Raw genomic sequence first — 22,958 nt, forward strand, 5'->3', positions numbered from 1 at the left:
AGCAAAAGTGAAAGGGAAAGTTTAAAGGATGTTAGTGAGACCTGCTATAATGTGTGGTTTTGGGAGGCAGAGTTGGAGGACAGAGGAGGACGCTGGGATTGGGTAAGATAGAGGCAGGTGACCTGTTGTAGTGACACCTGAAGGCAGCTGAAAGAAGAAGATACTGTGAAAGTTATTAGCATCTATCAGATATCATGAATTATACTGTACTCATTCCATATTTTACTTGCTATTGTTTTGCTGCATTTTAGTTCAGTAAGGTACATTATATCATGTTACAGTGTATTAGCACATTTTATTCATTTTTCAGTCTGTACGTTCAGATTTTGCACAGTATACAGTATGGTGTTTTCTTGCTTGCTGTTTCTGTTCTTTTCTTGGATTTTGGGTTCCCCAAAACATTTCGCTTGTATTTCCATTATTAATCTATACTATTTTCTATTCATATGCTGTCTTAATTGTTTTACACACATTCATATTCTGCACATTCAGACATGAATTTCTTCAGTCTGTACAATATAATTATAAAATAGTTAAATTAAACATCCTCAAAAGCTGATTCTGTTCATCTGGACGTAGCGTTTTCAGTGGGAGAAACGTGACTTCTTCAATCTCAGCTGACTGCAGGTTTCCCCAATCTTATAAACAGTACTTTTGCATAATGACTGAAACTAGCACCACTGAAGGAACAATGGGCTGGGAGGTCAGTTTCTTGATCATTAATATGCAGATTCTCATGACCATTGATCAACAACCACTGATCAAGGCCCAATGATCAAAGACCATGAGTACCATTCACAGAGAGTTGGGGGAATGGCTGCAATCACAGCATTGTAAGATGGTGAAAGATGTATCCTTAGGCCCCCTCCTCGATTCAGAGATGGTCTTTCCCTTTTCACGTAAATGGCCTCCTTGACTCCGCGCTCAAGCCACCGTTCCTCCCTGTCCAGGATGTGTACATCCTCATCATTGATAGAGTGTCCACTGGTCTGTAGGTGTAAATAGCCTGCGGGGTCGTGGCCTGACAGGTGGCCCTTCTGTGTTGTGCCATCCTCTTCGCCAGAGGTTGTTTGGTTTCCCCGATGTATAAAGCCTGACAATCCTCCTGGCACTTAACAGCGTACACGATGTTACTCTGTTTGTGTCGGGGTACCCGATCCTTGGGGTGGACCAATTTTTGGCGCAACGTGTTTTGGGGTTTAAAATAAAATTAGACATCTTTACAGTGTAGCTTACAAAATAAACGCATTCGTAGGTTATTGGAAAAGTTAGAGTATTTAAATCCCATAATAAAGGGAATATTAATCTGCATATAAATAAAACGCCCGTGTCTCTGGTAAGATACTACACAACTCCCAACGATCTTACGTGTCCCCGACGGCACTTTTTACGTGTTGCGTCACGGCTGTGGGCGTGGCTATCCGCGTGAGCCAGTGATCTCGGCTCGTCCGCTGACAACAAACATGCGTCGTTGGCAGCCCGAGGGGGTACTCACCAGCAGAGTGGCGGCAGGGGCAGTTAACCATCTCTAAGGACACTCTCACGCTAGTAGCGACCGCTGTCTGGTTCAAAGTTTTGGGGCTTTCTGTTCGGAGAAACAAACGTTTTAGCGACGCTGTGTTTGACGGTGTCCGGTTTCCTCACACTGAGGGATTGCAATGCCCTCTGACTTTATCTCCCTTTTCAGCGGGGACCTCGACCTGAATTCACCCAGATCCTTGTACTCTAAAGGTAAACATTTTTTTATTCACTTTCTCTTTCGCTTGTCACTCTCATTTGCCACTTTTCGGAGTTTACATGTGCGACTGACCGCCTGCCGCGTTTGGTCTAAAGGGTTTAAACAAGTGTGTGTGTGTGTGTGGGTGTGTTTTTTGGAGGTTTTTTTGTGCGGTGGCTGAACTCCCTCCTTCACTCTCATTCATCTGTAAACCATCTTCTTTAAAACGCCTGCTCAAAATAACGTGAGGTACTGAATCTCTTATAGATAATTTATAGATATTTCCTGTGTGTACTGTGTCGTGGGATTGGACCCTGAAGCAACGTGAAGAATTATTATCTTTTCTCAAAACTGAATCCCTGGGCAGCTGCATGCACACCGGTCAGACCAGTTTACCAATTCCCTGGCAGCTGAAAAACGGTGATATCTATGTTCTGTGGGTTGTTTGAATAGGCCATCAGTGACCCCCGCCCCCTGAGGCACTACATATACAGGGCACTACCCCCAAAGTGACGCTGTAATGGGATCATGGACATGAACTGTGAGAGCGTCATGCAAGCCTTTACATAGCATAGCCTAACTTAAATGAACTTAACTAGGTGTAAATTTAGAAAAACACAAAACAAAAACAGCGTCATTTTGTAGTACCCTGTTAATTACATGAAGGAGTTTATCCATATAATAGGACACACGTGGGAGCATGCTGCTTTGCATGATACTAGCGAGAAAAGTGGAAAAAATAAGTCTCCCAAAACTGTCATATGCAGAAATATCTTTTGGAAGTGATTTCATCCAACAGGGGGTGTGCAAAGCTAATATCAGTTTTTAAGGTTAAGAATAGTATGCTACCATTTTCTCATAGCAGTGGCTTTCAGCAAACGAATTAAGTGGGTGGCTTCATTCATGCTCCTGCGGAAATTTTGCATCATTAAGAATCTTAATTGGAAATCTGTTGCCAGTTTTAACCTGAAAGTCTGAGTCAATAATGGCAAAATAATATAATTAGTAATTTAATTTATGGGTCTTTGTAAAACATAAAACCAAAATGCCATAATTCTGTAAATCAACAACTGATTTTCCTGACAAACGCTGCTTTTACAGTTATCTTAGACTGAAAAACGTGTTCTTAAATAAACATGAAGGTCGTGATGCAGAATTCAATGCTCAACTTTACTGCAGCTGATCATGAAGAGAAACGATCATGACTCAAGAAAACATGCAATAATGACACATTGCCTGAAAATATATTTATCATCTTTCTGTAGAAACGTTTTGCATTTTGCAATAAGTTGGAGAAAACTAATGTTGAAAAATTGAAGCATTTAGGTGTTATGTTTTAGAATGTCGCACTTCCATTGCAACCTCTGTCCAGAATTGTGAAATGCTTCCTCTTGTTATTTCAGATTGTCGTGCTGTGGTTTTGGTTTGTGTCAAACTTTGAAACTATTACCCAAATGGATGCTCACAAATTGTGTTATATCATTTCGCTGGCTCAATCACTGGAAATGTGCAGCAATGAAGACCTTCTCTGCCTTTTCTCCCTGCCCTAGCATATTTACCAGAACATTAACATCTTTTTCATCAGCTGCTTACCTAGATTCAGGAGTCCATTAATGGAGTAGTAGTAAACAAGTTTAACCCAGTATTGCATTTATTTTACCAAATATATGTTGCACTGGCTGCTCATATTAAACAGTACTAAAGTTTAACATGAAGACCACCACATATACAAGTAATTGCTGTGAACCAATAACCCACATAGCAAGGAGGTCTGGCCCGGATCTGGTATCAAGTCGGCACTGCTGGCTGACTTCTGGCATGATAAGACGTATGTCATCCAGATATGGGCCAGGCCTGGCATAGATGGTACTGCCTATGTGATGGCATGCCATATCTGGCTCGATTGTGGTTTGGTTTATGTGGCCCAGGCCCATAGAAAACAGGTCTGGCCCGGATCTGGCATCAAGCTGGCACTTCTGACTGACCGGTGTCATGGCAGAGTGTATGTTAACCAGATGTGGGCCAGGTCTGGCAATGATGGCACTATTTATGTTCCTGTTTTCCTATTTTAGTTAAAAGACCCAAATGCCATGTTGCAATACTATACTGCTATGGTAGCCAACGTTTCAAATGCAGGTTTGACAGGTTATTGAGTGTACACTTTATCCAAAACCTAGTGACGGTTTACTCATGTTTACCACTGGGAGGCTGTGGCTCAGGAGGTAGAGCAGGTCACCTACTGATCGGAAGGTTAGTGGTTCGATCCCTGGCTCCTCCAGTCTGCATGTCAAGAGTGTGAATGTGTATGAATGTAGTTAGGAAGCACTGAGTTTAGAGAAAGTGTGATTGGGTCCATGTGGCATGTTGTATAAAGCACTTTGAGTAATCTGGGACACTAAAAAAGTGCTATATAAGAGTCAGTCCATTCACTGTCTGAACAGAGTTTCGTCATGTTACTTTTGCACTGTATTTAGAGCAGTCTGAACTTTGCCACATAGCAAAATTGGTATGGCCCAGATCTGGCCCACACAGTGTGCTTACACATGGTCCACATACCGCAAAGAATGACGGCCCTTTGGTGGCCCAGATCAGGTTTGCCAGAGGTAGTCCACACATGGGCCAGCACAGGACCACCAGTGTGTCTGCAACTGGCCTTGGGCTGGCCCATGTGTGGGCCACATCTGGCAAACCAGATCTGGGCCACTGAAGTCCTGTCATTCTTTGCAGTATGTGGACCATGTGTAAGCACATTGTGTGGGCCAGATCTGGGCCATACCAATTTTGCTATGTGGCAAAGTTCAGACTGCTCTAAATACTTATTTTTAGACAGTTTATTCTGTGACATAAGAGAAAAGTGATAATAAATATAGTAAAATTATTACAGTAAAAGCAACTTTACTTCAATACTTTTGTAAGCAGCATTGATCATTCCCAGTAATGCACAAGGATAATAAGAGAACAATTTATTTTTGCTGTCAATTTTATATTTGAACTTTTTACTCCTAACTCTAGACCGTGAACTCTTATGCACCACATAAATCAGCTGAAACTCCTTTGAGATTAAGGCAAGTGGTAACTTGTTTTTAAACCTGTTAATCGCACAATTGTGTGTTCCTGTCAGCACAGTCGACACCATCGTCTGTTTAGTGGAGAAGCTGGGTTTCACGGTGTTGGGTATGGTACTGATAAGGCCCACTCTTCCACAGTTGATTTATTTATTTATTTATTTGGGAAAGAAAGCCCCAGTTATCTTTTAACTCCTTAACATCAGCTTAAGACGTACCCCAGCCCAGAAATAAAATATACTGTCGATCAGAATTTTTAGCTGTTTTTTTTTTTTTTTTGTTTGTTTGTTTTTTTAAAATAATGCTCATCTGTAAAACGCCTTTCTCACACAAGCGGTCACAAAGAGCTGTCCCCAAGAGAGTAAGATGAGTAAGAAAATAAATGCCATTTAAAACAATAGAAAAGCTGCATTAAACAGCAAAACATGATGAGGAACATATTTTTAGCTTGCTGTTACGACAGAGAATGTAAAGGAAATCCAATAAACAATAGCACTCAAGACAAGACTGCTTGCTATCTTTTACTGATGGACTGTAAGTTAATGGATGTAATAAAATGTCTCTCCACCAGTTTCACATTAAGGTTGAAGAATGTTATGGGTTCTGTGCTCTGTCTATCCCAGTTAACAATTGTACGACCCTCAGATCTCGACATAGTTTTTTCTTTCTCTCTCTCTTTTTTTTTTTTTCTATTGACACGACCAAAGCCTGGTCAATCATTACCTTGCTGGTTGCACTGTGTATAAACCTGGGCTTAAATAGCACTCTATTAATATTGACTCTGCTGTGTTAAGCAAACTTAGCGGCATGCGCTTAGAAATATTTGACTTCCTTGAAAGCTTGTTGAGATCTGATGACGAAAGAAACAATATCGTAGAGGGGAAACGTCTGAAAAAGAGCAGTGCGTTAAGAGTTGGCGCTTCACTCTGAATGTTTTTGACGCAGACACGTCGCCATCTGTGGACTCTAAACTCCTGTATTTGGAGATGTAAATGAACGGTAAACTCATGAGTCAGTGGTCTTGGGAACTTAAGCTCATTGTGAACACGGTGAAACGCACAGTAAGGTAACTCAGAATCTTCATCTTTTTTAACATCAACCCAGACCTGTTCGACGTACTTTAAACCGTCGCCCTTGTTGATATATTTTCGCGTGTCAAGTTTGCCTGGTGTCATAATAAGATCACACATGACACCATACCAGCAGTATGCTGATTACATGACATGGATTTCCTCCTCGTCTTTACAATATTCAACACAGCTTTGTGAGCACAATTTGCATTGCGTGCACTCAGTCTGCGAAGCCAGGAGGAGACAACCAATATGAGTCCTATGAAACTGGGTGAAATGGGGAAAGTCTACAAACTGCTTACTGGTAAAATCCCCTTATTTTTGTAAGATTTTTTTGTATCTCTCATACCCCTCTTCCTCTGCCATTTATAAGTGCCTATCATAACTGTTTTCTATATCGGGCCTGCTGTATAATGTGCAGACTGACTCTGTCTCAAAGGACCTTAACATTTATTTTGACTGAAGGCCACTGAAGCTCCAATTATGGCTCCTCGGCCTACAAAATTACTACTCCTGTTGTAATACTCTCTCTGTTCACGGAGCTAGTGGTGGTGTTTGTTTGTCTTTTGTGGCCTGGAAGTGTTTTATGATATTAATTGTTATGAACAAAGCTACATGCAGCTGGCAACTTGACTAATCTAAGGAAGAAGTAGATCAGAGTCCACTAGCGAAAGAGGAATGCAGACAGACAGGCATCTGGACTAATGGCATATTCGGTCTTCTTTCCCCCAGTGTCTCTGTTTAAACATGACATGGCTGTGCAACTGTTACTTTCTGCACATACTACCAAAGTAGCTGCAGTCTTGCCTTTAAAATAGAAAAAAAATCCAACACTGTTATTAAAGTTGAGATCTGTTTCGTCTGGAGTAGTGAGCTGTTTAAGAGTTAGGGGAGATGGAGAACATTTAGTTTTTATGATCATCTTCAAGTAAAATACAATCTCCTATTGTAATATAAATCACAAATGCTAGTGCTCGATACATCTTCAGGGTTAACTGTTAATGAGCTCATTCAGTGCTCCTAAAAAGCCATAAAGTAATTCCGATTACTCACATCTAAATGCGGCCCAAGTGTTCTCATTTACCTTCTTTGAAATCTCTTTGATCAATCATTAACACTAACCAAACTTCAATAAGAAGTCTAATCAGTGTCGGGTCAAAATATCGCCTCTTCTGGTATTTACTGCACACTTGTGACTTTGTGTTGGCTGCGGAAAATCAATATATGAGCTTTTTAACCCATCAGAGCACTTGAAGTTTATACTAAAGTGGCTTTTTGTGTGTGTGTGTGTGTGTGTGAGTGATTGTTGAGGTCAACTATTGCTATATCACCAAAATCCCCTTTGTTGTATTGCATTGAACACAAAAGCCGTGTTGAGATTTAATGCTTAAAAAAAGAAAAGAAGAGAGAAATACTTCACAAAAACGAGCACATGTTTGTAATAATTAGCACTAGTATCACATTTGTGTCATACATATACAAAAAATGTGTGTTCCCAAAGTTACAAATACCTTTTGTAGACATTGAAAAGTGTTAGTTTTTGAAACTGCAATTCAACAGCTTTGCACGCACCTTTATAGATTTTATGACGTGCAATGAAGTTGCCGAAATCACGGAACTTATAGAGTATTATACGCGTCTTTTAAAGTTTTTCGGTTCTGCCAGAAACCAGCCTTTAATAAGTAATCAAGTAAAGAGTTTTTGTCTCCTTGGCCTATTTTAGGTGAGCAGGTTAATTGTGTTCATGAATTGCTGCTCTCAGCAGTTGAAAGGAGATTATCTGCCAGACAGGTGTTGCTCTGAGAAAAATTACAGTAGTGGGGTATGAAGTGGAGCATTGTATTGTATTTGTCCCACTTAATTTTGTGTCCATCACCATGTTTCAAAGAGTCCTGTCCGCTGTACTGTAGTGTCCCGAGTTCAGGATTTCCAATGCAAAATAACAGGAAGAGGACTCGAGCATAGCGCCTGAACGCTTTTGCTTGCACAGATCTTGGAGAATATTTCTCAACACTCTTCTGTGAAAAGCCCAAAGCACCTGTGACATCTTACAGCCTGCCCTTGCGTTTCTGGCCCAAGCAAGATGATTCTGAACTAAGACATTAAATATTGAGTGCGGTGAATCTTGGCTTGCCGCGCTCTTTCCGTTGGCAGGTGACATGCGGCAGTTTAAGGTGTCTGAAACTCATAACTAGGCTGTAAGCACAATGCGTGTTGTATTCTGGTTCAAAGTAAGAGACTGTTAAATTGAATTCACACATTTATTCATTTCTTTTTCTTTCTTTCCTGTTATTTCTAAATAAACCAAATGTGCATGCAAGTTCCTATCAAGCCAGTCTGTGTTTGTGTATAAATACATAGTGGTCAGTTTACAATAATTAACAAATAATAAAAAGATAAAACTTTATTGTCCAATTGTTAGACAAATAGTAACCCAAAACGTGTTTACTTTAGAGTTTGGTGTTTTAAATGTACGCTGAAATCAGAAACCCGAACACGTACTTTGGGTAATCCGATATACCAACCTTACAACAAACCCCTTGTCATGGCTGTGTGCAGGCAGGCAGGAAGAGAGGACCCAAAATGCAGGACTCACGGAGGCAGAAGTAATTCAGAAAACTCAGCTTTATTGCTGGGAATAAACTGAACGGAAAAACTAACTAAACTGGGAATACGGAACAAACTAAACAGGTTGGCACACACAGTGAAAGAGAGGGTACGACGCGACAATGAGCAGGGGAAGACGCAGACACTAAATACAAGAGGTGAACAGAGCTAAGAGGAAACAGCTGGGAGACACGGCTGACGCTGATTACACTGACGAGACGGGGGGGGGGGCACAAAGCTGAACGCACAGACATAAGGCACAGACCTACAAAGTAAAACAGGAAGTACACGACAGACAGAGAGATCCAGACGAGACACAGAGCTTAACAGACGCAGACTCATGAGCAGACAAAATAACACCATGGACAAACAGAAGGAACACAGAGAAGAGGGAGCACAGAATAAACACTGGAAAACCAAATAACAAAACCTAAAAACAAGAACTCAGGAAGTACTACCAAAACTAGGAAGCTGAAATACTAGGACAGAACCCAAAACAAACAGTCATACTTCGTAATGAAATCAAAAGTAAAAGTACAAAACCAAAAACACTGGGTCACCGACCCAGGACCGTGACAGTACCCCCCCCTCAAGGGCTGGCTCCAGACAGCCCCAAAAACAAACCACCAGACCTGGGCGGGCGGCGGGGGGCCCAGGATGTAGGGCTCGGAACAACACAAAAACAGGAGCGCCAAAAGTCAAAGGGTACAGGAGTTCGGGCAAACAGAGTCCCGAACCAAAAGTCCATCAAAGGCCCTGAGGCCTGAAAAACAGTCCATAACCAGCCCAGTGGCTGATCCAGAGGCCACTGGCCCAACAGTCCACAGTTCAGGAGTTCCGGAGGCCGGCCGTGCGGAAAGCAACAGTGGCGACAGAGCAGGTCCGGAGGCCGGCCGCGCGGAAGGCGGTGGCGACCTCGTTCAGGGGGCCGCCCTCGACGACGATGACGTCCAGCTTGAGGCCTGGAAAGTGGCCGGCAAGGGCGAGGTGGTTCAGGCCGAGCCAGATCGGACAGCAATGTAGAGGCGGCAGAGGCTGGAACCCGACGGCAGCGTGGCAGCTGCGGAAGGTGACGCTGCAGGTGACGGTGTGAAAGCCGCAGGTGATGGAGCAGGTGGTGGAACTGCTGGCAACGGTGTGGAAGCCGCCGGCGATGGAGCAGGTGGTGATACTGCTGGCAGCGGAGTTGTAGCAGTTGCCGGAAGCACTGCAGGCGACGGCGAGGAAACATGATAACATGCACAAAGGACCTGTTGACTAACTTCATGTATGTGTTCACACATGCTTGCTGGCACATATATTTAGGGTTGGGCTTTTTCTTTCAGGCAGATTCACACAGTACATAGTAGTATCTTGTGTTGTTCTAAGCCCTTATGGATTTCTACATTTTAATCAAAGCTGCATAAATACATCAAATTGAAATTGCTACCTTTTTTCCCCCTTTTGTCCTTCATGCTGTTTGGGCTTGATTGAGACTGCACATGTGGCTCTCTTTTGAGACTTTGAACTCCATCCATGGTTTTATTTTCCTGCAGATCCAGAGCCAGAGCTAAGGCAATTTTCCTTCAGCGCTGAGTCAGTTTAATCACATCTGTAGCCGTTTGTTAATATCCTGGCACAAAATGAAATGAAAGGTGAATCTGAGGCTGTGTTAAGGTCTGCAAGCCAGTTCAAGCAGAAGAAATGTTACTTGGTTATGAACATATGATATATTCTCTGAGCTTTTTTTTTTTTCTTTCTTTTTTCCCCCCTCCCCTGCAGATACAGCATAGCTGCTGTCATTTAGCTTTAAAATCCTGTTGTAGGTTTGTGATGCCTGTAAGGGATATATCTCATTAGTGAGGGCTTTTTTTTTTCTCCTGCGTTTGACACATTTTGTCACAGCTCTGAGTTTCCTCACACAAAAAGGTATTTCATAACATTCAGTAATGACGAATTCTTTGTCACAAAGTGCTCAAGCGATCCACCTCGCGAGCCAGCAGTTGTGGTATGCCAGTATCCTGTGTTTTCATTTCTTCTTTCTGAGTCATCTGGCTTCCCCAGCAGACCGGCAGGTAATTTGTGCTGGAATGAACTGCAGCATTGATGTCCTCCTGTATCCTGTCATTGATTGTATCCTTGCTTGTTCTTCTTGTTGTGCACTCTCACTTGGCCCACATTCAATCCAGCGAAGCCAAGAATATACTTTTTACGTCACACATGAAAAGTATGCATGCGCAGGGTTTAGAGTAGCGTCTGCACAAACACAACAGATTGGAGTGCATGCAAACATCTGCACGGAGGCTCGTCTTCACCCTCTGATAACACTGTTTGCATCAGACATAGAACCCTGACCAAAAGTATCAGCTTTTTCCACCTTCTCCTGCCTAGCAACCACCAGTTGTGAACGCCTGCTGTGAAATCAATTGCTATAGTCCCACTCTCGCTAAAGACCACAAGGAAGAAATCTCTGTCTTTGGTTTGGTCACACTTTTTCAAGTTTCACTACCACTTAGTGGTTAGTTAGCAAGTGTTTGCTGTAGTGCATTGACTTTGTCTACAATGTGCTATCAATCAAAGCAATCACAAGGAGGTTTTTGATGCAGCAACCTCTTTGTCGTTTGTTGCTAGGTGAAACTGTTACCAGTCTTCAGGAAACCCTTGCTTACTGGTTGGGGCATACACATTTTTCCCTAGACACTAATGGGTCTCCAGACCTGTGTGACCTTACCAAACAGTTTTTCCTTTTCCACTCTGACATTGAAAACATTTTTTTTTAACTTTGGCATTATTTTTATTTTGTCTGTGGTTTACCGCAGCAATTTTGCCCTCAGCTTTAAACCCCACATTGTTCCACAAAATTCAAAGAGTTAAAGACGTGCTTCACTTTTATTGAGTTTTTGAAACTAAATGATGATAAGTAAAAGTAAATGATGGTATTGTATAGACGATGCCTGATGCAAAATAAACCAGTGTACTTAGGTTGGATAATCATTAATCGTGTCAGTTTTTTATGATAAAGTCAAATCTTAAATATCTAGAGCGTGACATGTGGTCACAAGGCTTCTAACTGCATGTTTTTCAAAACATTCGGTAGCTATTTAAAAGCCACTGCTTATCTGCTTGATTGCATTATGGTCTTTTTAACCTTGCGGTGCCCTGCCATAGTTTCTTGTTAAATCAAAGTTCAGGTTTGCCCCCCCCCCCCCCCCCCCAAACATACACAGTAAAAATATCTCCCTTGAGACACGACAAGACAAGATACAGTGAACCTGGTCTCACCATACGACTGTAAAAACTGTAATACTATAGATACTGTATAGAACTAATCCTCCTTATGCAAGCCATACTCATTCATCATTGTATTAATGATAAAGGCATTTTATTATGTCATTATTACTGTATAATCTGTGCAGTCCCTGTTGCCACTCCTTTATTTATTAGTTTGGCAGAGTTTTTTGTTTTGTTTTGTTTCTTTGTTTTTTGATGAGTCAAATACCAGTTCATTAGCAGAAAAAACTGTTCATTTCTCACCATATCAACAAGCCACAGCTTGCTTGAACAATGAACAACAGAAATATGAGTCTGCATCTTTTTTCTCCTCTTCAGTGAGTAAAGGTGCAGACTTAAGTGTGCAGTCTGACGTAAACCTGTTTGAGCACGTGGGGCAGAGTAGTAAGCATGCTATTTGGAAGGAATTTTTGCCTTAGGAGTCAACAGAAATTACATAAAGAGGCTTCTGGATCAAAAGCTATTGTTGGGTGCCAATCTTTGCATGTCCAGGCAACTAGACTAACATGCAGACTTCAAATTTCAACACAAGTTCCAATATCCCAATATCACCCCTTGTTTTTGTTTTTCAGTTAGTGACCTAAACCCTGCCAGAGCAAACTGCATTTTGCGATAGTGGAGTTTGGTTAATCTTTGCATTCTGTTGTGACTTTTGCCTGGCAACTCATTCTCAATCCTTTTTTGGAAGTAAGTCTTCCTATATAAGTGGTAAAGTTATAGGCTTAGTCTACAGGCTGTCTCACAACAGTTTGTCAATAGAAATCTTGAAAATATTACAAAGAAATAAAATCTACAACACAAGGATAAGAATTCAAAGCAGTTATTGTTCTGAAAAACATTAGTATTAGGAGCTAGTCCTACATTCTGGACTTTTTCAGTGTAGATTTGGTGCACATCAAGACCTTCCCAGTGGACTCTAAATGTTCTCTCAGTGCCAGATTTTTTTAAAACGTTTATTTCACCCTTCTTATCATTAAAGTCAACAGCTTCCATCAGAAATCAGCCCACGGAGTTTCCAAAACCAGACCTTTGTGACACTACAAGCTATTTTTGCATAATGTTATATACTGACATAATAGATTAAGTACACTCGACGTGCAGTGGCTCTGTGCTACTAATAAATTTCCACAGATGCTGATTTTATGATGTGCATACATACTTTATATTAATTATGAAATGAGTTGTTGCATTAAAAAGTCTCAGGGTAGTCCAGGATAGTATTATATTAAAAAGACGCTGATAGTGACTGTTCCAGTGTAAGAAGCTAGGGTGCCCCCCCCCTTTTTTTTAAACACACTTGTAAATATATTTAATTGTCTGTCAGTATATTCAAAGACACTTCCTGTTGGGTCATCACTTTTCCTGTGAACCTGTCAGAAATCCCTGTTTTATCACATCACACTTCCTGTGTGTGTGTGTGTGTGTGTGTGTGTGTGTGTGTGTGTGTGTGTGTGTGTGTGTGTGTGTGTGTGTGTGTGTGTGTGTCTTCTGATTCACTGGAAACGGTGGCTCGGAAGACTTCTCATCAGCAGTTAGACATGAATTCACTGGAAATTTTATGGTTTGATCGTCCTTTTTTTTTTTAAAGTAATTGTTTTCTGCGACATTGCAAATAAAACACATTTTTGCTATTCTTTTTTTTTTGGGGGTGAAAAAAAAGAGGTTGATATACAGACATGCAGTTTCTGCAGGAGTATATATCATCACTCTCTGTTAAGTCTACTTCGTATGTTAGAGCTGGCTCATAAAGAATATGAATTCAATTTTATTTCCAACACTCTCTCGGCTAGTGTTTGCACTTTTAGTATTTTAATTCAGGTGGTCACACATGGGCCACACACTTAGGTTGCAAAGGGGTGCATATGTGATATGTAAAATCAAGTACTCAGCTATGCAATCTGCCTTTGTAAACTTTTGTGAGCGAATGGGCTGTTCTAAAGAGCACACTGAATTTGAGCATGGTACTGAAATAGGATGCCACCATTGAAACAAGTCAGTTTGTGAAATTTATTCCCTCGTAGGTAGTCCACGATGAACCACGATGTAAGTGATTGCAAACCATGGCATCTTGGCCACCAAGTGGTAAACCGCTAAAGTTAAGAGTGAGGTCTCCTGGTTGTAAGGCCCATGGTGCATAAAAGCCATCAGTGTTTTGTTCATTTAATAACTGCAGAGCCCCAAACCTCCTCTGACTTTAACACGAGCGTAAAGGTATTCTGTTGATGTAATGTGGATGTGGTACACCGATTTTGTTCATATAATGTAAATTCTACATGCCGTCGGTAAGAAAAGATTCTGGACTCCTTGTCCGTTTAAAACATTTACTTATTTATTTGGAAACGCAGGACAATCAAAATGTGTGCATGTATTAGTAGATGTAAATATACACGTTTTATGTGTAAAATTGCCACAGTGTGTCTGTTTGGCTCTCAAGTGGCACCATCATGATGATGCACTGGTATTGAAGATGAACCTTTTTAAGAGTCTTTTTGTTTTCCTTCAATAGATAACACTCCAAGTTTTTCAGAAACATTAAAACATCCTCGATGACCACCACATATGTGAGTAAAATGTGAATTTCACTCATTTAGTGGTTGCTGCAGGTCGCAAGGATTGTGCGTTGCCATGAGGTTGTTGACCGGTCTCTAGGCCAGTGTGACAGGCCTTTCAGCAATGTCATGGTGTCTTTGAGTCTGCCGACCAATCACAGGCTGCGCAGGCTGGTCTAAGTGACGCTACACAAAATACTGGGTAATATGATTCTCCTTGCACATTTGGTTAGAATTGAAATTCACCCACACTACCTGTGTGTATGACAGTGATGCAACTGAGAGGCATCTACACAGACATAGATATGTTGTGTCAGTTGTCCCTGATCATGTAAATATTTATAGATTCATATGACATTACTGCAACCCAGGTTGCAAGGTTATAGGAATCCCTAATCTCACATTCTATAATTGACTTGTTTAAAAACACGGTGTGACCAGGTTTGGGTTAAATGTGGCAAACACAATGGTAAGAATCTTATATTGTGACAGCCTTGCTTTCAAAGCTGACCATGCTGTATTTGCGAGCCTTTGTGTGAGCCGTCCACTGCAAATAGTTTGAATTCCACTGCTTTTTGAAGTCACGCTTTCAGGTTAAGTTGAATGACCATTTTGTCTTTTGGGTCCACTGGTAAGCACAGAGCTAAAGGTAGATGGGCTTAAGAGCATTAAGTTCAGTCAGATTGTCACTATTTTCTTTTCCAGTAGTATCTGCTCACAGTAAAACAGACTTCATCGTGGTACTGTTTAGATAATAAATATGATAAGTGACCTACTTTATTTTCAAAGATGACTTGTGGATGTGTGGTTTGGCCCTCATAGAGTCTCAGTGGGCTTTTTTGTAAAGCCAGCATAGTGGTAGGTGTCTGTTGAAAACAAGCCATGTAAGATGACGCATGGAGGTTGTTCCTGGTTGCTGCAGGATTAGCTGGGATAAAAGGGCTACATGCCACAAATGCTGAACCTGGTGTGACACAAATAACTTGACCCGCTCCAAGGCTTCACTGACTTTTACTTTGTTAGATCGCTGTGTGGAAAGAACAGTGTGTAAGATTTTTTTTTTCTTTTCAAAAACATGTGACAAGGACGAGGTGATGGTCAAAATAGAAAATGTTGACAAAACTCAAGTGAATATATTGTTTATTTCAGATGCATCTAATTAAAAACACACATTCTAAATTTGTACTTTGATTTTTTTCCTTTTTAGGCCAACTTTTCCAATATACCCTGAAACAAAAGTTGGGGAATTTACATTTCTATTGAGAGGAAAGATGAAATTTTGTCTTTTTAAGTATTTGGGTAAAAGCAATGTTTTTTAAGAGTTAGATGGGCACAAAGTAGTTACAGTTAAAGTGAGAAAAGTTGGTTTATGTTCCGTGTAATCTCATGCAAACTCAAGTAAGTGTGAAAGCGCTTTTACATATGTTACTGTACACTTTGCACTTTACACGTATTATGCAGCATTGTGAAAAACTTAGTGCACCTTGTGATTCAGTAGCTTTAAGATCCACCTTTAGCAACAATAACATAAAGCAATAATTTTCAGGAAGATTGCCAGTCTTTCATGTTACTATGTCAGAATTTTGGCGCACTTACTTTTACAACTTAAATTCGTTGAGGTTTGTTTACTTTCGTTTTCCACAGTCCTTGTCAGGTCCTGGCACAGCATTTCAATGTGGTTCAGGTCTGGACTTTGGATGGACCACATTGATTCTTTCCGTTTTCCGACATTCTGTTGCAGATTTGCTGCTGTGCATGGGATCATTGTCCTGTTGCATAACCCGTTTTCTGCCAAGCTTTAGCTGGCGAACCGATGGCCTCACATTTAACTCTAGAATACTTTAGTGTACAGAAGAGTTTGTGGTTGACTGCAAGTTCTGCTAAGCCCAAATCATCAACCTCCACCACCGTGCTTGTCAGTTGGTATGAGGTGTTTGTTCTGATATGTTGTTTGTTTTTCGCCAAACATAGAGCTGTGCATTATGGCCAAAAATATCCTCTTCAGTTTCATGTGTTCAAAGAATGTTTTCCACTTGTGGTCAACTTGGAGAAAAATGGCCTAAATTATTTGGAAACCTCCCTTCCCAGATTTATGGGCAGCAACAAAATGTGCTCACAGTTTCTGTTGATCAGTTAACCAAGTGCATTTGATTGTCAGTACGTGGCTACTACTTATCATCTAAATTCCTATGGAAGCAGTGAGGGTGTACTTAGTTTTTCACAGGACTGTAGCTTAGTATTACTCCATAAAACACACATGCAACAACTGTGGTTTCACAAATAGTTTCTTCTTGTGCTTTGGTAAGTCCTGTGAGTTTCTTCATCAGGTAAACTGCCAAACACAATGATGACGGTGTTGTGTTTTGTTTTGTTTTTTTTTCCCCAAATGCAGTATGTGGTTAAGCACCATAATACCAACATAATACCAACACTGCCTGCTATTGTGCAGTAGGTTGAAAATTAATCACAGTAAGCTTTGTTTCAACAGTTTTGTAGTCATCATGTGTGATGCAATTATTTAAGAAATAAGTGACAGTGTGTTGTCAGAATGAAAGTTATTTTGTTTGATAATAACTTAATAATGTTATAGAAGACTCTGTTTTTACTACTTAAACTTAGACTTTTTTTCCCATCTGAACCTTGTTATCTACAGGGGACAATGCCATCTTTGTTCCCTCCAGATTATGTGTTTTAAATATGTATCATTACTTTTTATTAGTAGGATATTTAATTTCATATGCTGGCAAAAATGAAATAAATTAGAAAATATGCATTTTCTTTCCACTAGTGATGTATTAAATAAAATAGTATGCCCTACTATTCGTGGGAAAGTGGTTTAATACTGGGTGGGGTGGTTGTCATATTCGGGATTACTCAATTAGCCAAGTACTACCTTCTCTGTATTTTTTTTTTTTAAATACGTGGCAGTAACCAAGAGTTCTGAGAAGTTTATGGACAAATACATTGTAGCATTGAAGAGTATGAACACATTGGCTTATGCTCTACACAAGTAAGTGGTGGTGGCAGCCTGTCAAAATGCATTGTCCGGACATGCCTTCACAGCATCAGGATTATGACAAGAGAAAAATGGTGGGCTTGTCAGAGAGGTTAATGAAAACAGGGCAGAAGCGATTGTAACACAACATTCCTTTCTATGGGCCACAACCATTAAAATAAAAAAAGGCAAGAAAAAAATTTAACGACTTAATTTGTTATGCAAATGTAAATGTAGCGAGGTGCAGCAGAATTTGTTTAAATTACAACTTTGATTTTTGGGTTATGTAATACCAGTCACCTGTATGCAGTGTGACAGATGCACTACGTATACGGTCATGTATACGTAGTGCATCTGGTTTTGGCTCATACGTATGTGCTGTATCTTGTTGGTGGTGGTATTTTGGGCTCTCATGACTTTTCCCATGTAATTACTGCAGAAGGAAACCTTGCAAAATTATTTCACTTATGCGCGTGCACTTGTCTACTCGTGCGTCATTCCTGCATACATATGCTGACATGCTACATTCATATTGTGCGTAGATCTGTGACAAGTTTTGTTCAACTTGCCAAGAGGCTTTTGGGGTCAAGTCTTTGGTATTTTCCTTTTGATCCTGTGCTTTGTGTTGCTGTTAAACTGAGTTTTCCCCCCTTAATCTTAGTCTTCAATGATAACGTAAATATAAAAACATAATTCTCAGTCTTGAAATATGAGCCAATGTGTGAAGAAAAAGTCACCACAAGGTACAAATAATTACCTTTTGTAAAGGATTTGTGGTACACCAAGGTTTGCCTGGCATTTTTTTTTTTTCAAATAAAAACAAATACAGCAGATCACAAAATATGCAAGTTACTACTAACTTATTGTCTGTTCTGTGTAACTGCTTTGATTCTTTCACTGTTCATACTGAGACTGCTGACTTTGACTGGCTCTAAGCTCTGGGTAGCTTTAGCGTTAACCATGTTGCCTTTTTTAGCTTCGTTAAAATGTCCAGTGTAAGTATAAAACTGGGTCATTGCTGTTATCTGTTAGTAGTGGGTGGTAACAATAACATGGAGTGAGATTTTAGTACGGTGTTATAAACTGAAGCCACATACTGATTTTTATTTATATATGTTCGGACTTCATTGCTCAGGTATAAACCTGTATTCATTTATGCCTTAATAATACTGCTTATTTTCTAATTTCTCCATGTTGGCTCAGAAGCGAGACAAACACTCAAAAGAGTTGTCTCCCGATCTCTGTTGCTATGGAGTCCCTGGTAGCCTACATGTAGGTCGGCTGTAAACATTTCAGGGTTGCTGTAGATGGTTTGCTGCAGTTGCCCATCGATTAAGCTTGTGCTCCTCATTGCATTTTGTGAAATCCCACAAAGTCTTTGCAGCCTGAAATTTTTCAGCAAGTACGTTGCACTACTGCTTGGTTTCTGCATGACAGGATTCCACATGACAATACCACTAACCTGTTGAGCAGGATGCACTACAGCAAAGGGTCTGGAGCACAGTAAACAAGACGGGGAGAGATGTAGGTGGAGTGGAGGAGGGGGACAGAAGTGAGTTAAATCAGTCACTCGGCTAAAAAACCAGTGCCACGCCCAAGGTGCCAGGGCTAGTAAGAGCAAGCAGGAGGAATGTGAGGGAAATGAATGGGATTGTAAGTCCTACCATTCACATGGTGAGTTCTTTCTTCTTCTTTTTTTCATCTTAAGTCTGCACTACTTGCCACATAAACATATCACAAGGCATGATGAGTATGATCTGTGCAGAATTACTGATGTGAAACTCAGATTGTGAGTGTGTGTGTGTGGTTTGTTAGTTTAGCTGTGAGTCAGTTCAGTTTTTATACACACATATTTCAGTGCATTGTTAGCATGAGTGCTACTGATCAAAACTAACCACATGTGTCAGTGTGAATTATTCTGGTTGTTATGATTATCACACAAAATGAGAGGTTTTCCTCTGTGGCCAGTGGACTGCACAACATCGCTGTAGTCTTAAGGTAAAATCAAAACATCACGTGGTGTGTGAGTCCGTACAGTTTATTGCCCAGTTAGCAAGGGTTTTTTTTTTTTTTTAAATCTTCAGAGTGAAAGGAACAGTGTTTTGTCACGTGTAAATAAAGAACTGCACTCTGTCTGTGCGTGAGGAAACAAACATGCAGCAAAATAAGAATTTTCATTCAGCCCTCTAAAAAAAAAGAAAGTCCAAGGGACTGTGGAAACACTTTGAACAGGCCAGCCAGTGATTCGACACTACTGCTGTGAGAGAAGAGTACATATTTTCTGTCTGTGTGGTTGGCAATCTGTTTACTGGAAGGGCTGCTCACTGAGAGCACATGTTGCTGCATGTGCAGTCAGTGAGGCCCAAGAAGTTAAAAGTGTAAATGCACGGGCAGGGAAAGTGTTTTTGTGGCAGCGGTGGGATATGTTTGTGTGCATGCATGTGTGTCTCTGATTTTGTTTTGAGAACGGAGCCAAAAAAATAATAATTTTTTTTAACCCGAGGAAAACCACACTAGAATCCTCTGTGTATGTGTGGTTCACTGGGAGTTAGGAGTTTGTTGGGTCCACTTTTAAGCCTCTTTCTGGGAACCAGCATTCCCTGCTCTTCTAAACCGAGCTGTAAGAGGCTGGAGGGCTTTGGGAATGAAGAGGCATGGGCTGGTTTCAGTATGTCCCAGGTTTGTCTTTTGTACACAGCGAGTGGTAACAATGGGAGGGTTACGTATCTGATATACACACCAAACCCTGGGACTCAGCTGCAAGTAATTAAAGCTGGCAGTTGGCAGAGAAGAGAGTCAGGCGACTGTAATGGCCGCTCTAAGTTCATACCATAATATTTGGATGATGAATCAGGCTGCTAGTAAAAGTGTTGTCATGCTGTTGACCCAAGGCTTTCTCCCTTCTCCATGTCCTGTTGCCCCAGAAGGGGGCACAGAGAGGAGAGAAAAAGGCTTTGTATGACCCTGTTTTGGTCTGTAATGAGATCTGCTATTTATTTTGCATACTACAGCTTTTGATATGTCTTAAGTGTCTTGTCAACCTGTGTGTGTGGTTTTTTTTTTCCCCATGTGGTTTGGGTTTTCCCAAAAGTGTACTCTGAGTCTTGACTAACTACTTCAGATATATGATTCTACCGACCGTCCTCTGAGAAAAAAATATGCAGTTTTCAGTTTTGGATGCTGTATAGTAGGGGGCAATGGGTGTATGCACAAGTACATACACACAAATCTGTGCTTAAACTGTGCGTACAAAAGTTTCACTCACAAATTTTCTTACCTGAATTTGTTTGTGTGCTGCAAACAAATGAACCGCCTCAGACTGTGAGCACAAATAATCAAAGTCCTGCTGTTTCGGAAATGTAAACAAATGTCTTTATATTGAAAGTAATGATGGCTTAATTTACCTCCCACCTTTATGAAACATACTTTTAGAGAAATTTTTAAAAGTTCTAGATATTTCACACATAGTCTTGAGTGAAAATGGGCATCATTTCATCCTCGATGGATGTCATTATTCACAACCTAATTTCTTGGCATTTTCTCACTTGTTTTTTTGTTTTCTTTTCATGACTGTAGTGATTCTCTCATCTTTAGTTGACACGTTAGATGTCTTTCCAATTTCTTCTTTATCTTCTTGCCTGTACTGATTTTTATTATTATTCATATTTTGCAGCAACTTTAATGATGAACTTCAATGATGGCATCATTTTTTTCATGTTATAATACAGTGTTGGAGTGCTTTTGCTTATATGTGAAAACATGGTGGATAAAGGCTCCTGTGTCAGTAAGGAATGTGCTAAATTACCGTAAATGAAGTCATTTAAGCACTACAAGTTGCTAGTTGAAAATGGGAGAAGTGTTAAAAGGGAGTGAACTTCCATGACCCCTGTGGCCACCTATCATCTCTGTTTACAGCCATTAGCCCGAGGCAACATTAGTGCCTTCTGTAGTATAACAGAACACACCTGAATCTCTGGCTGGACTGTTAGTAGCGTGTTGCATTATAGCTAATGCAGCCGTCAGGCTTTAACAAGCAAGAAGAATGTAGGAAATTAGATAATATCTTCGCATTGGCTGCAGCTATGCTATTTTTATCTGTCTGTTGTGACATCAGTAGTTTTATAGAAGATACGTGATAAATTAGTAAATCTTTTAAAAACTACGATGCTGCTTTTCTGATATGCAAAGATTCTTTACATACATTTCCATCTAATGTCAGTCACATTATATAGCTTTGAATTCCCCTTGAATTTTTAGTCTGTCAGCAAATTGGGTGAAAGGTGTGGCATGGCTATTCATACTTGCAGCCTGCGGCAGGCTTTGGCTTTGGCTTTAGTGAGAAGGTGAAGACGCGTTTGGCATCAGAACTGATGGTGAAATATGTTCCAGTGCAGTGTTCCAATAGCCCTAGCTTTGTATAATGGTTATTTGTGTGTCATTGTGTTGGAGTCATTGCCAACAAGGTCATGGTGGTTCTTATAATTGTGTAAGAGTGGTGATATGACATTGCTGTGTAATTATATAATTTCAGAAGAAAGTATGAGCCAAAACCAAAAAGGTTTAATCACTTTCAGGTTTCCCGTTTACAACTCGGTCATGGAGCTGACACATTTGATGGTGCTCAACAAAAGCTGTTGAGATCCTGTAAATCTGTCACCTTACTGTCGCTTTTATTGGTTCCCCCCTCCTTTCACAACAGAGTCAGTGTATGACCTTCTTCCCAGAGAGCTGCAGTTGCCTTCATCCACTCAGCAAAGCCCAAAAGTCATGAGTCAAAAGAGCGGCGGAGAGGCAGGGCCTCTCCCTTCAGCTTCTCTAGCATCAGGTAGGATCCTGCTTCTCTTATCCTTATTTCTCCTCTGCAAGCAGGACTGATCATGCCCCACCCTGAAAAAAGTACAACTCATGTTACAGTCTGTACCTTCAGGCAAACAAACACCTGCATGTGGCAAGAAAGCCAGTCAGGCAACCATCGTGCTCCTCTGTGATTCTCACGTGAAGGAAAAAACAAAACAAACAATAATAAAAGGCTGGTGAGGGAAGTTAATGGCAGCTGAACATGGCTAGCTGCCTGTACTCACATGTTGCTATGTACTATATGTTGTGGTCTCTTGTAGCAACAGTTTAGAAATATGGTTTATGCACATGTTCTAAGACAATGATATTAGTGCGTAATGGTAATTAAACTGCAAAGTAGAACGATTGTAGACCATAAGAATATGAGGCCACGGCAAAGGCCTGTTATTCATTACCCCACAGACTAAATCTACTTACCCTTTTTTTTTTTCTTAGCCTTTTTTTCAGAGAATTAAGAAGCTTTGAATGGCTGTAATCACCTTGTTGACCATTCTGCAGTTCCAAGGTGGCGCTATTATTTACAGAAGAAAATCTTATTAATGACCAACACAGAAGTCCAGCATAAATTAACAGCTAATGACTATTTCCTGCACAAGTAAAAGTTACCCATTTTTTTTTGAGGACTGTTAGCTTGTTGAGAGCTCCAGATTTAGATCCTGATCGGAGGGTGAGCCACAGATTGTTGAATGTGTGAAGATAAGCTTATCTTTTACCCGCCATTGTTGCAGTTGGGTTTATGGTTTCATGGTGGAAATGAACACATGAGAGTTTTGCAAAGATTCTAGAGATTAATTAAAAATCTCAGCATGTGCTTCTAAAAACAAAGAA

At 40.5% G+C, this 22,958-nt stretch overlaps 1 protein-coding gene across 8 annotated transcripts in view; it reads left to right on the top strand.

Annotated features, from left to right (window-relative positions):
• Positions 1-1,461: 1,461 nt before the first annotated feature.
• Positions 1,462-22,958, top strand: part of nfat5b (nuclear factor of activated T cells 5b) — a 48,707-nt gene continuing 27,210 nt past the window's right edge. For 4 of the 8 annotated variants that reach the window (XM_063475481.1, XM_063475490.1, XM_063475495.1 and 1 more), the window contains exons 1-2: positions 1,462-1,731; positions 21,973-22,098. In XM_063475481.1, coding sequence (XP_063331551.1) covers positions 1,659-1,731; positions 21,973-22,098 — 199 coding nt within the window. In that variant the 5' untranslated portion in view covers positions 1,462-1,658. Of the gene's footprint in view, positions 1,732-21,972; positions 22,099-22,958 lie in introns of those variants that run through there. The other 4 variants (XM_063475531.1, XM_063475508.1, XM_063475513.1 and 1 more) reach the window with 2 other exon arrangements.

The sequence above is a fragment of the Pelmatolapia mariae genome, linkage group LG1 (genome assembly GCF_036321145.2).
Source record: "Pelmatolapia mariae isolate MD_Pm_ZW linkage group LG1, Pm_UMD_F_2, whole genome shotgun sequence".
NCBI lineage: Eukaryota > Metazoa > Chordata > Actinopteri > Cichliformes > Cichlidae > Pelmatolapia > Pelmatolapia mariae.